At 41.0% G+C, this 14,483-nt stretch overlaps 1 protein-coding gene across 3 annotated transcripts in view; it reads right to left on the bottom strand.

Moving 5' to 3' along the window:
• SLC12A4 (solute carrier family 12 member 4) overlaps positions 1-14,483 on the bottom strand; it is a 49,695-nt gene that overhangs the window by 27,076 nt on the left and 8,136 nt on the right. For 2 of the 3 annotated variants that reach the window (XR_009819764.1, XM_062007915.1), the window contains exons 2-3: positions 3,234-3,328; positions 1,089-1,220 (exon numbers count right to left, since the gene is read on the bottom strand). Coding sequence is in view for 2 of the 3 variants with exons in the window: in XM_062007915.1 (XP_061863899.1) it covers positions 1,089-1,220; positions 3,234-3,328 (227 nt within the window). In the remaining variant the exon portion in view is untranslated. Of the gene's footprint in view, positions 1-1,088; positions 1,221-3,233; positions 3,329-6,741; positions 7,008-14,483 lie in introns of those variants that run through there. The other variant, XM_062007916.1, reaches the window with a different exon arrangement.

Here is a 14,483-nt window from a genome sequence, read left to right as displayed (position 1 = left end):
AATGTTTAATGACATTTTTAAGGTAAGCTTATAGTACCAGATGCAGTTACTGCACCCAAACAAGCTTCACTCAGTCTTGCAACAATGCCACGTTAACTGCAATGTTACAGCACTTCAGTGTGTGTGATCTCAGATCAAATTAGATTTGATGCTTCATGTTGACTAACAACTTTGTTAACTCCAGTGTAAAACAGTGCAGAGTAAGGTACTGGAGTGTGAGCAACAGAGCTGGAACATGGTGTTCAGCATGGGACACGTGTATTCTCTTTGAGAGAGGCACATTATCACTGTCATCTCTTTCTGAAATGACAGGGCAGTACTATAACATCTGTAGAATTCAGGAGCTCTCTTAGCTGTTTGGCACACTTTTGTTTGACAAAGTTTGCAAGCAAACTATCAGGCCTGCAAGTGCCATAAAATGCAGCCATACCACCTGAGGGTTTAGCACTAACAGAAACACTTGCCAGACCAGATCACCAAAGCACTAAGAAGAGCAGTTAGAGCATAGCCCTCCTGATAGGAATCTAACTACCAACAATCAAACCCCACCTCCCACCTAGTTAGTAAAAGGCCAGCCCAAATTGGGGCTAATATGCATCTAAATGCAGATCCTTTGGGGCAGGTTCAGTTGCCCAAGTGCTTGACATTAGAATCTCTAGAGCTGCCCCAGGGTGTCTAATCTGACCTTCACTCACCACTCTAGAAAGGTGTTGTCTGCTGCAAGTCTTGTGACATACCTAGTAGGCTCCTAGAGATGTGTCAAGATACTGCCAGGCAGCTAAAACAGCAGCAGGGAAAAGCTCTGGGTTTTGGATTGCTGTTTATTCCATTCACCACTAAAAGCCCATCCTCCCTAGCTAAACCCACACCAAGTGCACATAACTGCACTCTGCTTAACCACTACATCTGCCCCATTCCTTAGTACCAACCAGTCACCTACAGAGTTCTGTGCTTTTTCCTTGCAACACCATCCACTATGGCTCCTGACAGAGGTTAAGATAAAGCAGAAAGGAGTCCAGGTCCCCCCACTAAACCACACAGGAAATCATCCCATTCATCAGCTGCTCACAGAGAGAATCCTTACTTACTTTTGATACTTTCTTCTTTGAGCCATCAGTATTTTCTGCTTCTTCATGTTCCTTGACACCTTGGGTAAGATTTGTGTAGTTGACCAACTTGCCAAGCAGAGAGGAAACTTTTGGTCGTATATCAAGTTCTTCCTGTGGAAGAAGACAACTAGTCATCTGCAATTCCCTGCATTGATGAAGAGCGGCTGCCATCACACGTTCCTTGGCACACCTGATGCTGCCAGGCAACACAACAGAAACACTGTCCAGGGAACGACAGAATATTTCATTGTGCCTGAATCACTCAGGAGAGGATTTGATTTTCTGAAAGGAGGGGCAACTCTGACAGGAAAACCTATGCCAAAAGGTCTGCACTCTATGCATCCTTCTCCTGAGGTACTGAAAAGCACTGATTACAGCAAAAAAGGAGAAGTCTGAGCCCTGGCACTATCTTACATGTATCTCTAATGTCATCTTACATCAACAGATACACAAGTTGCCAAGTAAATCAGAGATTTAGTGATTAAACTCTGGTTATTGTAGACATCCATACACTCTGATAGTTTTATTGCATTTTTTAAACTATGTCATCTAATTCATGTGGGTCTAGATAAAAAAGCCACATATACAGAGGCTTCACAGCTTTACGTTCGTGCTGTGCAACTCTTGTTTCTGAAAGTATATTAAAGGAGAAAAAAGGAAAAAACCCCCAGAACAAAATAATTTCTCTTTTCAGTTACAATGTCTTACATGTCTAATTGCACAGCAAGTAACGCAGGGTAAAGAAAAACAACTTTCTGTACAGGAAATAAAAACTGATTAAGAAAGATTTCACTGGCTGGAGTTTTACTCTGTCTTCATACATCATCACAAGTTTCTGGTAGGATCAGTAGTGTTATGTGCTTTGTACCTGACACAGAAACTGACTCCAAATGGCTAAATGGGTGGCATGAGCCAAGCACCTCTTCTATTACTCCTCTCTCTGACCTGAGCTACAGCTCGCAGCTTTAAAAACCTGATTACAACTCCTACCACAAACAGGCTGAGGCAACAGATGGCTGCTGTTCAGTTGAGCAGCATGGCCTTTGGGATGCTCCTCCCTCTCTTCAGTATCACAGAAAAAGCCTGCAGACCTGGTGTGCTACTGTGTTGTTGCTTAGCCAGGCATCAGCAGCTGCCACACCACAAGTAGCCAGCTCTCAGGTGAGGTTATCCTGATCACAGATTTACTGTGTCGTGGAGGCAGAGGACACTGCATGGCAGCAGCATTTCCACAGGCAGCAGCAGGCTGGCTGCACTCAGCACTCTGTGCCACGCAGCCAAGCTCTGTTGGTGCCAACCCTGAGGGGAGCTGGTCCAGCTCCAGCTGCCCCATGCTGAGCTCACACACAGGGCACATGTTGCTGCATTGCTGTGAAGCTCCAATTCAGAAGTCTCCCCTTGGAAAACAGCTGCAGAGACAGACACAGACTCTCTGCACCACTCCCCAGCACCTGGGCTCCTGAAAACGGGTGTTTAAGAAACTTGGTCTTAGTGCATCATGATGTTATTTGCACTCAGGGCAGTGCCAGCGAGGTGAGGACATAGAGGAGGATTCTGTTTCACTTGGTGTGGCTCCAGCTGGCCTCTCACGTGAGAATCTAGTTCTCTTTACTTCCACACGAGAACAGTTGCACCTCTCTGCCTCACTGTCCTGAGTGGCCAAAACAACATGAGCTTATTCACAGAGGGTGCCTACTGGTACCCCAGGCAACAGATGTGCACCTAAAAACAGCATGTGGCGAGAAACCTATGTTACTGATGTACCTCAGCTGCAACACAGGATACCCAGGCTAATTTAAGCACCTGGGTTTAGCCAATCTCCTGCAGAGTAACACGGTCTTAACACAGTGAATGAGCCCATGCCCATTTTCCCTACTGTTTAGCCCAGAGTGCCACTGCTTCACTATTAATCAGGTCATGTCTGGTACCATTACGTGTCGTTGCTTTGTAGAAATACCTTGAACACAGCAATGGCTTTTAGATTTGTCATGCAGCAAGAGGTAGGTACCGACCCACTGCCTGGAACTTTGCAAGGATGTCTTCCACCTGACACAATGTGCTCAATCCCTCAATCTTGAAAGGCCTCAAATCACATTAGAAGTATGAAAAACAGTTAGAAATTACCTCAAACAAGGCCAGATTTCTGTCATAGTAATCACCTCCCTTGGAAGCTTCTGAACTGTTCAGGAAAGGACTGTTTTCTTTATGGTTGCCATGACCTGCAAAGAAGAAAAGCAGCAGGTTTTGATAAGAGCAGCAAGGCAGATGTTGTAACCTTGATGAAAACCACAGGGAATAAACTTGTTTGGTCAACTGAATCTGTTTTTTCTCAGTATCTAAAGTTATGCAATGTTATCAGCCTCAGAGGTGTCACTTTTAAGATAGAGTTATTGCTATTTCTCTCTGTTTTTCTTAACAGAGAATTAAAAGTCACCCCAAAGTAAAATTTAGTGCCCCAATCCTCTAATGTTCCCTTTCCTAACTATTTCTCACAGAATGGTGATAAGTGAAAAGACAGTTCTCATGCACATAAGAACATTACTACTGCTACAAGCAACTTTTGAGCAGGATGTCCAAACAGATGAGGCAGATGCACTAAGGCTGAACAATTCAAAGATTAGATGCTGTTATTACAATACAAGTAATATTGACCAAAGCCCCCCACACACCTTTTTTTGTTGTTAGTGGTGAGGTTTTGTGTTGCTGTTTGTATTTTCACTATGCCCACTAATCCTAGACATCAAATGTGCTTGCTTCATGATGCCTTTACCCTTACTGTGTCTTAAACATGTAGAATGTGCATTCTTCAGGCTCCCCTTAGGCTTCTGAGTTCAAACCTAACACCAGGTACAGTAAAAGCAAAACATTCACATATGGAACGAAAGAGGTTAAAAAAAACAACCCAAACCATGCAAGATTAGCAGGGCTTTTTGTAATGAGTAGTAACTAATGAAAAAAACCCCAGAGGACACCAGAGCATAAACCCAGCTCTGGAGGAAAAAAAACATTAACACCCCCCCAAAACTGACCCCAGAATTCAGAAATTCTCAGAACTCTGGCTCTCATTACACTCTACTCCACATACAAAAATGCCTTTCTTTTGTCTGTAACTCTTCACTCCCTGCTCTTTCAGCCAACACAAACCAAAGAGATTTCCAAAAGTATCTCCTTAAGAAAGGGTCAGTCCAAGGAATACTTCCCCCCCCCACCCCCATTTACAGAAAAGTAACCACTAAAGAAATTAGAAATGAAAGAAAAACCTAACTGGCTCAAATGGCAGGTTAAAGCAAGAGATTAAACAGCTGGATCTTTTTGGTGCATATTTTCAATTATCAGGGTAATCAATTCAACAAGGCTACACTGAATTACTTTAATATAATTGAAGTGAACCTATCTCTGCATTTTGAGATCTGAATTAACTTACAACATGAACCTCACAGGCAAATAAAAGCCTCCTCCCCCCGCACACAGTGATCAGCATTTACCACACTGTTACAAAACTCATTGCTGTAAGTGAAGAAACTCTTAAGAAAGTTCAGTGCTATTGTTACTAAGGGGAAGGGAGGTATGGAAAGATGCACAATTTGCTGTGAATTGCTGGCAGGTGCTTTGAGCAAAACCAATGGAAAAAACAATATTCTCACAGAACAGAGAGCCTCTGAGCTTCTGGAAGTAAAACTCTCAGCTGACCAACAGTATTTGTAACTAGCAGTCTGCTGTGTTTATGTGCCTACTGCTTTTTCCTCACAGCCCTGGCAGCTCACACCAAAATGTGAATTAGCAGCTGCTGTGTACCAGTAAGCTCAGCTTATTTGCTGACCCCACCTATACACAAGAGATGTTCAGCTTGCTGTACACTGTAAGAGTTTTTTGCACTAGTGGAAAAATATCAGTAAGCTTAGCAACACAGCATCAAAATGAACCGTTTATGACTTCAACAAAGGTAAATATTTACTAAAATCCACAAAAGCTGCTTGCTTGCTCTATTTGTTATGCCTGTACTGCCCGAAGTACATACAAGATCAATTTTGTTGCAGTATGCCTCATAAATGCCTTGTAAGCTCTGCTGCAGTCCACTCTGTCCTACTGTGGTTGAAGTGCATTTGAGATTTTTGCTGAGGAAATGGAGTCATCAGCCAAGTAGGTTTTACTCATTAAATCAGACACGGGCACAAATGACAATGACAACAGCAACAGAAATACTGGCTACGGGGTTCTTCAGGATTTTGGTCTGTGCATATCTGCTCATTGTTACAACACACAGCTAGGTCATGAGTAACCTGGTTTTGTCTGCTCATATCCTATAAACTAATTCTGGCAACTGAATGTTTGAGAAATGAAACTTACGTGGTTTTTTTAATGTTGAGTTATTTTTAAATCAATTCTTTGCTGTCTTAGTTCTTGTTCTTCCATCAGGAATTTTACTTTAGAGATGTAGCTTGCAACTGTCTCAAAGAGTAGAGTGGGTGTTCCTTTACTTGTAATGCTTACAGAAACTCCTCCTTTTTATGTATAAAACCACAGTCTTAACAAGATAATTCATATATTTGATCTCAGATGTGTATGTAAGATGACAATTTTTTGCTCTTTCAAAATGCCAAGCTTCTCAATACTGTCCTTGGTATAACCCCTTAATTCAGAGAGATTATTTCATACCATCTCTCAGAGCCTGACAAGGACCAATGACCTAAGATGAATCTTCAAGTTAATCATCATGTTTTTTTCAGATCTTTGTTTTACCTGCAGTATATTTTCTGTAATTGGTCTCTTCAGAAACTCTCTCATAGAGAGGTTCCAGTTCCTTTCTCATTCTGCATTTGCATTTTCAAGCAATCACCCAATTCCTTTCCCTTAGCCTTTCCCTCTGAATTTGACTCCTTGATGTGCTTGCTTTATTCATCTCCCTGTGCACATGAAACTGCAACAGAGAACCAGTAGAACTAGTGATTGGAAATAGAGTATTGTTTTTGCAATGGCTGGGGCACATTGTTCTGTCGATGGAAAAGCTCAGATGACACAGAAGTACAGCTGCCTTTTTACCACATTCACAGCACGAGCTCCATTAGCTCAAAAGTACATCCAGACTATGAATTACTGTAGACAAGGCAAAAAGAAAAGTGAACTTCCAAACTGTGTAATTCAACTGATCCAATCAAGTGCCATATTAAAACCCCTTTCAAACACTGACCGCTTTCATCAGGAAACAAAGGAGAAGCTGATATTCAAAATCTTTACAACGACATCCTATTTTAGCTTTATCAATGTGTAGAACTGGGTGCTGCAGAGACATGTGCCAGCTCAAGAGTACTACAATGCCTGGCTAAACACAGATAATTAAACAACACCCAAAATCACCTTCACCACAGTCACTTGTTCTGTGCAACTTCTGCTCCTCACGTATGTCCTAAATCACAACGTCAAAGTGATCATCTTATTTTCTCCTTCCACATTCTGATTCCAGTATCATGAGATTGGCAGATGACCATTTCCTCAACAAGAATACAAATGTGCTTGGACGAGACAGAGCACAACGGCCTGCAGCACAACACATAACACACACTGCAGTAAAAGAAATGTGTCTGGTATATTCCTTCTGCCAACAAGCAATACCAGCAGCTTCAAAGCAACTTACTTGCATGGGAAGGGCTTGTTATCTCCATTAGTTTTGTCAGAGAGCGGAGATGACCTCGGAAAGCTACTCCGGGGAATTCCTGCTCCAGCTGCACACGAGGACAGTTTACATTCTGAAGCATGAAGTCTCCTGGGTAAGCATCATCTTGTGACACGTGCACAGTTTTCCACATTTTAGTTATCAAGTCTTTGGTCTTGGGCAGTAGCTATGTGGTGTTAGTTTTCATCACACCAGATTGTTTTGCAAGGAACATTTCTTAAAGAGGAAGCTATATACTCTGCAACAGAGAATAATTCATTTGCCTTAGTCTCTAAGAATCTAAATTTTGGAGGCAGGAAAGCTATATAGGTTAATGTTTCCTCTTCACTTGTGTCATGGCTTCTCAGTCTTCCTTCTCTTTTGAAAATTAAGGCATTTGCTTTCTGAATGCCACCAAGCCAAATAATTCTATTTGCAGCCACCACCACAATTACACGTTTCACCTAAACATCTCCGCCATAGTTCCCTGAACTTTTTACAGCTCCCTTACCCAGGTGCAGACACAAGTTTCATCATTGTATGGATCACCCGAGTTCCACAAAACATCAAAGGTGGTACGTGGAACAAAACCTAAAAATCCTAAGTGAGCACACTCCTGAACACAGAAACACACAAGCGCAGGAGATGGAATAAAAGCAACACATGGATGTCCAAACATGTGCCTAACTTTTCTCTCACTGCCAGGAAAAAAAGTGTAGCAAAACTGCAGCAGATATTCTACTGCTTGGTTTTATTTTGTTCTACAACAGGTTTATGTTGTATTTATTTAATTACAGAAAGAAAAAGAAAAGAAGATTAGGAATACAGAGAACAGTTACTGGTTTCCTTATGGAAGGGGATTAGGCCAGAGAGATAGTTTCAATGCTTGAGCATGCCAAGTGCAAGTCTTTTGTGCAAGCCATTGTGTTTTCTTCAGCATCTGAGAGATGGAAATCAGAATTTAGAGAGAATTACAGATAAAACACGTTTATGAAAGCAACTCTATGAAAGACAGACTAGTGAGGATAAATGAAAGCTGAACAATTAGGCACAGTGAGCCTACTGTAGCAAAAGACCCTGAAGCTTCACAGTGATAAAGTCTCCTCAGCCAGACTACTAAAGAAATAACCATCCCTGCAAGAAGGTGGCAAGTGTTTGCATGACTCAACCTGTCTGGGTTTATTCTCCTCTATTGTCAGTTTCTGAACTCCCTTAAAGAAAAGCACCACTCCCCTACTTCATCCAGTTTAGTTAAATAACTGGAAATTAGTACATCTTAAAACAACTTCATGTCTTTCCACTTGGACATGACTAACTCAGAGAGACACTCACCAAGTTCTTCACGGAGTCTCTATCTACCTGACATGTCAAGGCATGCTGAAGGCACAGAGGGACTTAGTCTGACTACCCTTAGTCTAGCCAACACAGATAACAGCAGTGAAAAATGCAGTCATGCTAAGTGTGCTGCAGGAAGGCTTCAAACTCTTTTGGGAAAAAGAGATTCCCAGGAGGGATGAATTTTGATATGAAACTTCTGCCACTTCACTTTTAGAGGCATTTACCAGAGCTAATTAAAGGCAAGTTAAAGGCACACACACCATGCTCAAAGCATCTCAGGAGAAACACACAGACTCTGAGCTGTGCTATGCTAGGCAGGCAAGCAGGATAGGCTCCAGATGTGGCTACGACCTGCGACAATGGCATTCAGAGTTGGCATAATCCTCCCTGCCTGAAACACCAAGAGCTAAATCTTTACTGAAGGAATAAATGATATTTTTAAAGCATGAATCAGAGTACAAAGCAGAGTTAGAAGTGAAATGTTGGGCTTGACAAAGAAAGAAACTCATTGGTTTATTTGCCTCTTTATAACTAACAGTAGAGTTATAGTACAGACAAACAGTTAAGTTATAGTAAACATCTAGCAGATACTTAGTAGAAAACCAGCTCAAAGAACAGCCCAACACTCTTCCTCTCTATGTAATTTAGTTTCTGGAGCAGTGTAAGAGCCAATATCTCACTTGTAATTGTGCTATGTATGTACAGAATCCTTTGACTATACCACAGTAAAAAAACACAATCAATGAAATAGACTGTACAGCAGCTAACACCACTTTTTATCTGCCATTTGGACACTATAACAGGCATCACTGGCCATAAAGCCTGGGGACACAAACTGAGTCATTTTCATGCACTGAGAACATTATTCAACCTTGGATTTTTCTCTTTAATTAAAAAAAAAGTTCCTATTTTTAATATTTCATCTATAAATAACACTGGAATGTAAGATTAAAAACTAGAGTTTACACCCAGGCAGCTGGTGTGGGCTTCCCTTGAGCTAATTCAGCTATGTAACCAGCAGGCAGTTATATTCAATCAATCACACGGGCTTGCTTTTCACTCGGGAAATGACAGCTTCATCAGCCGATCCCTGGAGCGCCTCTCTTGCACACGCATCTTGGCATGGGGCAAATTACCTCTGAGGAGAAAGTAACTTAAACACAACCTCATTTATAGTTGGTTTAAGGTAGACAAAATACATCCCACTTTACAAAGCAAGTTAGTGCTGTTCACAGAATCACAGCATGGTAGGGGTTGGAAGGGACCTTTGGAGACGATCCAGCCCAACCCCCCTACTAAAGCAGGTCCCACCTAGATCAGGTCACGCAGGAATGTGTCCAGGCAGCTCTTGAAAATCTGCAGAGCAAGAGCCTCCACACCCTCCCTGGGCAGCCTGGGCCAGGGCTCCATCCCCCTCGCAGTGAAAGTCTTCCCTTACGTTTAAATGGAACTTTTTGTGTTCCAGCTTATGTCCATCACCCCTTGTCCTGTCACTGGATACAACAGAAAAAAAAGTGCTGCCCCAGCCTCCTGACACCCACCATTTAGACATTTGTAAATACTAATGAGACTCTCCAGCCCTCACTCTCCCCTTATCCAGACTAAACAGCCCCAGTTGCAATGTATTTATGCTTTTCCAGAATTCAGTTTGATTCTTCGAGGACAAAACCAAAACAGGTTTGCTACACTCACTGTTCTCACAGATCTAAAAGCTAATGAATACAGCCAAGATAGGTATTTGATGGGAAAAAAGTTAGAGGAACAATGGGCTTGCTGCAGACAGAAATTATTTTCATGCAGAATATTCCTTCCTTGCACAATTAGGCAACTTTATTAGCCACAACATTATTTTTTAAGACATTTATTCACAGTCTTAAGGATAAAGTTTTAACATAAAAAACCGTCCATGCCCATTTTATTGCACTTTGGGGTTTTGGTTCTATGTTCAGACAGCATCCTGCTCATCCTCTACCAGCTGCAATGCTTTGCAGAACTGAGCACTGCCAAAGAAAACTCTAAATAAGCTTCTGGGTCTCTGCTAGTATTTCAAGAACCCCTAGATCACCACATTTATCAGCAGCAGAACATTCCAAAATACTGCTGAGGTATATCAAGGGGCTGTTACAGTAAGATAACCTAAGAAACATGAAGACAACAACTTGATTGCAAACACATTCTAAACCTGCTGATATGCTTTATTTACATGGCTCCTCACATGTGGCAGGGCTAAACAAAACTTATTCACTTTCAGAACTGCTATGAAACCTCTTTCTTGATTAATTTGTGACACTATACCAAATTATTCAATTCACAACTGTAATTGTGCAGAGATTATAATCTATAAATTTCACACAAGAAATCTGATACAGATTCTTTCCTTAAATTAATTACTTTCAATTGCTTAGCAAAAATCCCAATCCAGTGTCAGTAATGGTGCAAAGCAGAGATCTTATTTAAAATGATAACAATTTTTAAAAGACAGCCTATTAGAAATGTCTGTGTCTCCAGGGACAGCTCACAGCTAGCCAGAAACAAGAATCATTTCTACAGTTAAAATTCTGATTCCAGGGCAGCAGAACAGGCAGCTGACATCACAAACATGAAAATGAGGAATGCATATTTTGCCTTTAGCTACACAGGAGTCAGTATTTTCCACAGCATTTCTTTCATGCAAAACCAGACAGCCATGATTTAACTTTCAGGATTTCAAAACTGAACATGAGAATGTTGTTATTTTGCAGAAGCAGAAGATTAACAGTTACATTCCCAGCTCAGGAAAAAAAAAACACCCCGCAAAACCATTTTTCAAAATATTTTGAAAACTTGCACTAAGTTCTTAGTGGAAACAAGAAATAAATAGTATTGCATCTGGTTAGATAAAACTCGCTCACACTACAGACTAGACACTGGCAATGAAACAGCTAACTGAATCCTGTTCATGCCAGTTCACTGAAGACCTTGGGCTACCAGGTCTTTCCCAGTGAAGGTGGCAGAAAGCATGAGCTGTGAATTCTAGGCTGACCCAGTGTTTTATGAAAACAAATGCCAAAGTTGCACTAAGATAACAATCCTTGCAACAATAAGGCTGTATGAGAGGGAAGGACAGTAGAAGGATAGGACAGACCTGGACAGCTTTTAGGCAGCACAGAGAGTCTCCTGTACTTTAAACACAGGCTCAAACTATGGGTTACACAGCCAGTGAACTCCCACATGCCAGAGCCATCAAAAACTATAGCTTAAAGGCTAAACTATTGGCATCCATGGGTGTGTTAAGAATATAACATGTTTATTCACCATTTTAAGACTAGCACATACTATTATTTGTTTCACGGTTAAATTGACACTGTCAATAAAGTTTTGAGTTCACTGAGTTTTACCCAACAAGTAAAGATGTGCTCCTTAAAATCCATTACACACCACACTGCAGGTACCTTGTACGTATTTAGAACTGGCAACAGTTTTGGCACCTACAGAAGCCACACAAAGCACAGTTTTACCAAGAAGTGAATGAAAAGGCTGTGTTGTTGGTAATACATTCGTTCCTCTCAAACAGTTCACAGTTCTTAAGGATCACCTATGCAACAGTTAGACTGCATCAGAGTACAGAATCAAGGGTACAAATGGAGCATAGATCTTTGATTTACCCCAGATGAACACTTACGAAACTACAATCGCACTTCTACTGTACTTTGCAAAACAGCTTTACCTTTATCGGTTGACTGATACCACACAAAGGATTTAGCAATGTAGCAATCCCGTGTTTCAGGAATTGCAGTGATTTTATTCTTCAGTTAAAATAGAGTTTCAGAACACTGAAATCCTTCGCAGTAATTAACACCAACATGAAGTACTTACCCTTTAGCAACAGCTCTTTGCCATTTCCTGTAATTTGGTTTACCATTATTCTTCTTTCTGCTCTTAGTATATACTTTGGTAAATGCCTTCTCTGTGAAGTCCTGAAGATTGGACCAGGTTAATATTACTGTATTCCCAAAAGAACTTTATCTGTCTCCTCTGACAAACCAACTGCTGGCTGCAACGTTGAATGGGGCTGACCTCTTTCAGGAAGCAAAAAGGTTTCTTAGTGAAAGCCTAGCAGACACTGATATAATCCTGGCATTATAATCCTTTCAACAGAGAGAAAGTTTTATAAAGCAGGATCTTTCTGAAAGTGCTATTTGTGAAATCCAAACCCAGACACATTTAAGAGGCACATCGCCAGTGTTTGCACACTTACTCAGAAAAGTGTGTGCCACAAATGTGCTGCTTGCTGAGTGTGGAATCAGACTTCAAACCAGCTATTGCCACGAAAAGCACAGCTCAGCGATGCTGGCCCTCGAGGCATTTCAGCTTTCAAGTGAAAACACTGATGTATTTCTTTCCATCTTCAATACATTTTAATGTGATTACCCATTGGATGAATCATATGCAACATGATTAAAAAAAAAGCATCAGCATGATGAAATGGAGGCTTATATAAGATAGGTAAGTAGCTATTAACTTAATGATTCTAAGCAGTTGATAATTAGCAGAACCATCTCCATCCTCCTCATTCATAAGGAGGTCCTCTGGATACCAGCACACACCACACTGAGACTTATCTACGTTATACTATGGGTGCAATCAGCAGGAATGTCTGTGTAATTAAAGATGCCAAGTCACTTTGGAGAAATTGGAATTAGGAACTTGCATCACTTAGGAGCTTTCATAATATAACTTGTCATTGCCAGATGAAAAAAAAACACTGTAAAAACAACCTTTGTACTTCACTGTAACCCATTTCAGAGGCTCTTTCATGTGGAATGACTCCAAATCATTTCTCATGACTATCCTCCCTGAAATTCTGTCCCTTCACATGCATGAAGGCACCTTGATATAGCACACCCTGTATCAAAATATAGGGAGCAGCATTCTAGCATTTTCCCTGCCTCAGGAAAAGCCTCTTACCCTGCTGTAAAATGTCCTCACTTTGTCTAACATAACAACATGCACCCATAAGGCCAGCATGCAGATTCCACATGATACTGTTATCAGCCCTACACCTCTTCAGGTGTCTGTGGCCATGCAGTAATGAAAGATGAGAGAAGCACAACAAAAACATCCAAAACCCAGCAAAACCCCCACAGCACACACCACAATTTCAGACATACCTGCTCCCTTCTCCAGCTCAACATGTGCCAAAGAAACAATTATACAGGCGCAAACCAAGGTGTGAGAAGCAGCAGATGGGAAGAGTGACCATTAAATCAATATTGCCACCAGCTCAAAAAACTTCCTACAGGGAAGAAGTGGAGAAAGAGGGGGTGTGAGCCAGGGTGCTAAATATCCCTAGAACTACAGAAGTAACAGAAAATGGAGGTTTAATTACTTTGAAAGTGTCAGTGTATGTACATTTAATAGAATGTACACAGACAGACATCTACTATCTATTCCTGGAAGACAGTACAAAGACATCTGTAACTAGTTATGGCTTATTGTGAAGCCCTGAATGCCTTATTAGTTTTCAGTTAACTCATACAGAAAGTGCTGAACATGGGATTTTTTTCTTATATTTAAGAAGTACTTTGTTCCATGTGAAAACAAAGTGTGAGATATATGTTTTTTTAAACTAAGGGAAAAAAAAGAAAAGAAAAAAAAATAGAAGACAGAAAGACAAAGGCAAAAAAGAGCAAAGATTGAACATACTCCAGAGCTGGAGGGCTGACTTTCAGGGGTGAAGCACTACAAACAGCCAAAACTCACTATAACTCTGCTCATAATACTTAAAAAACACAAGTCAGCATAAGGCTTCTCCAAGCAAAGGAAGTCATTCTATCCCACCGAACGTTTCAGAGGGTGGAGAGCACTCTGTGCTCAATAAGCAACAAACCACAGCATTTGTAAAACACATGTTTTCAAACACATGTTTTATAAAGAGCTCACAAGTCTTCCAAAATAGCACAAAATATTTCACACTGTGCAGCACACAGCACAGACCAAGACAAAGTCAGATCTCTGGAGAAGCCACAATGGCTTTTATCATCATTTTACAAGAAGTTCATCAGTTTGCCACAGCATCAGAGCAAAACGAGTACAGCACACTGGCTTACAGAAAACTCTTTGAGGGTCAATGGGCAAGATTAGATCACTTGTCTTAAATTAAATCAAGCACATGAAACTGAATCTAAGTCTGAAGAAACTCAGGGAAATACAACAGTGAGCTTATTCCTGCTAAACATATGCTTCTACCACAAAGTCCAGAATACAGTGCCTTAAAAGGGCAAAGGCAAAACATCATAATTGTTCTCTGTGTGTTGCCTTGAGCTACAGCTTCAAAGCTTCCTGCACACATGCTAAAACACATATTTGCACAAGACAGTATTCAGAAGTAGATCAGGAGGCAAAGC

Source organism: Colius striatus, chromosome 14 (assembly GCF_028858725.1).
Source record: "Colius striatus isolate bColStr4 chromosome 14, bColStr4.1.hap1, whole genome shotgun sequence".
In the NCBI taxonomy this organism is placed as follows: Eukaryota; Metazoa; Chordata; class Aves; order Coliiformes; family Coliidae; genus Colius; species Colius striatus.
The sequence above is the reverse complement of the archived record's forward strand: the minus strand, read 5'-3'. Positions and strand labels throughout refer to the sequence as shown.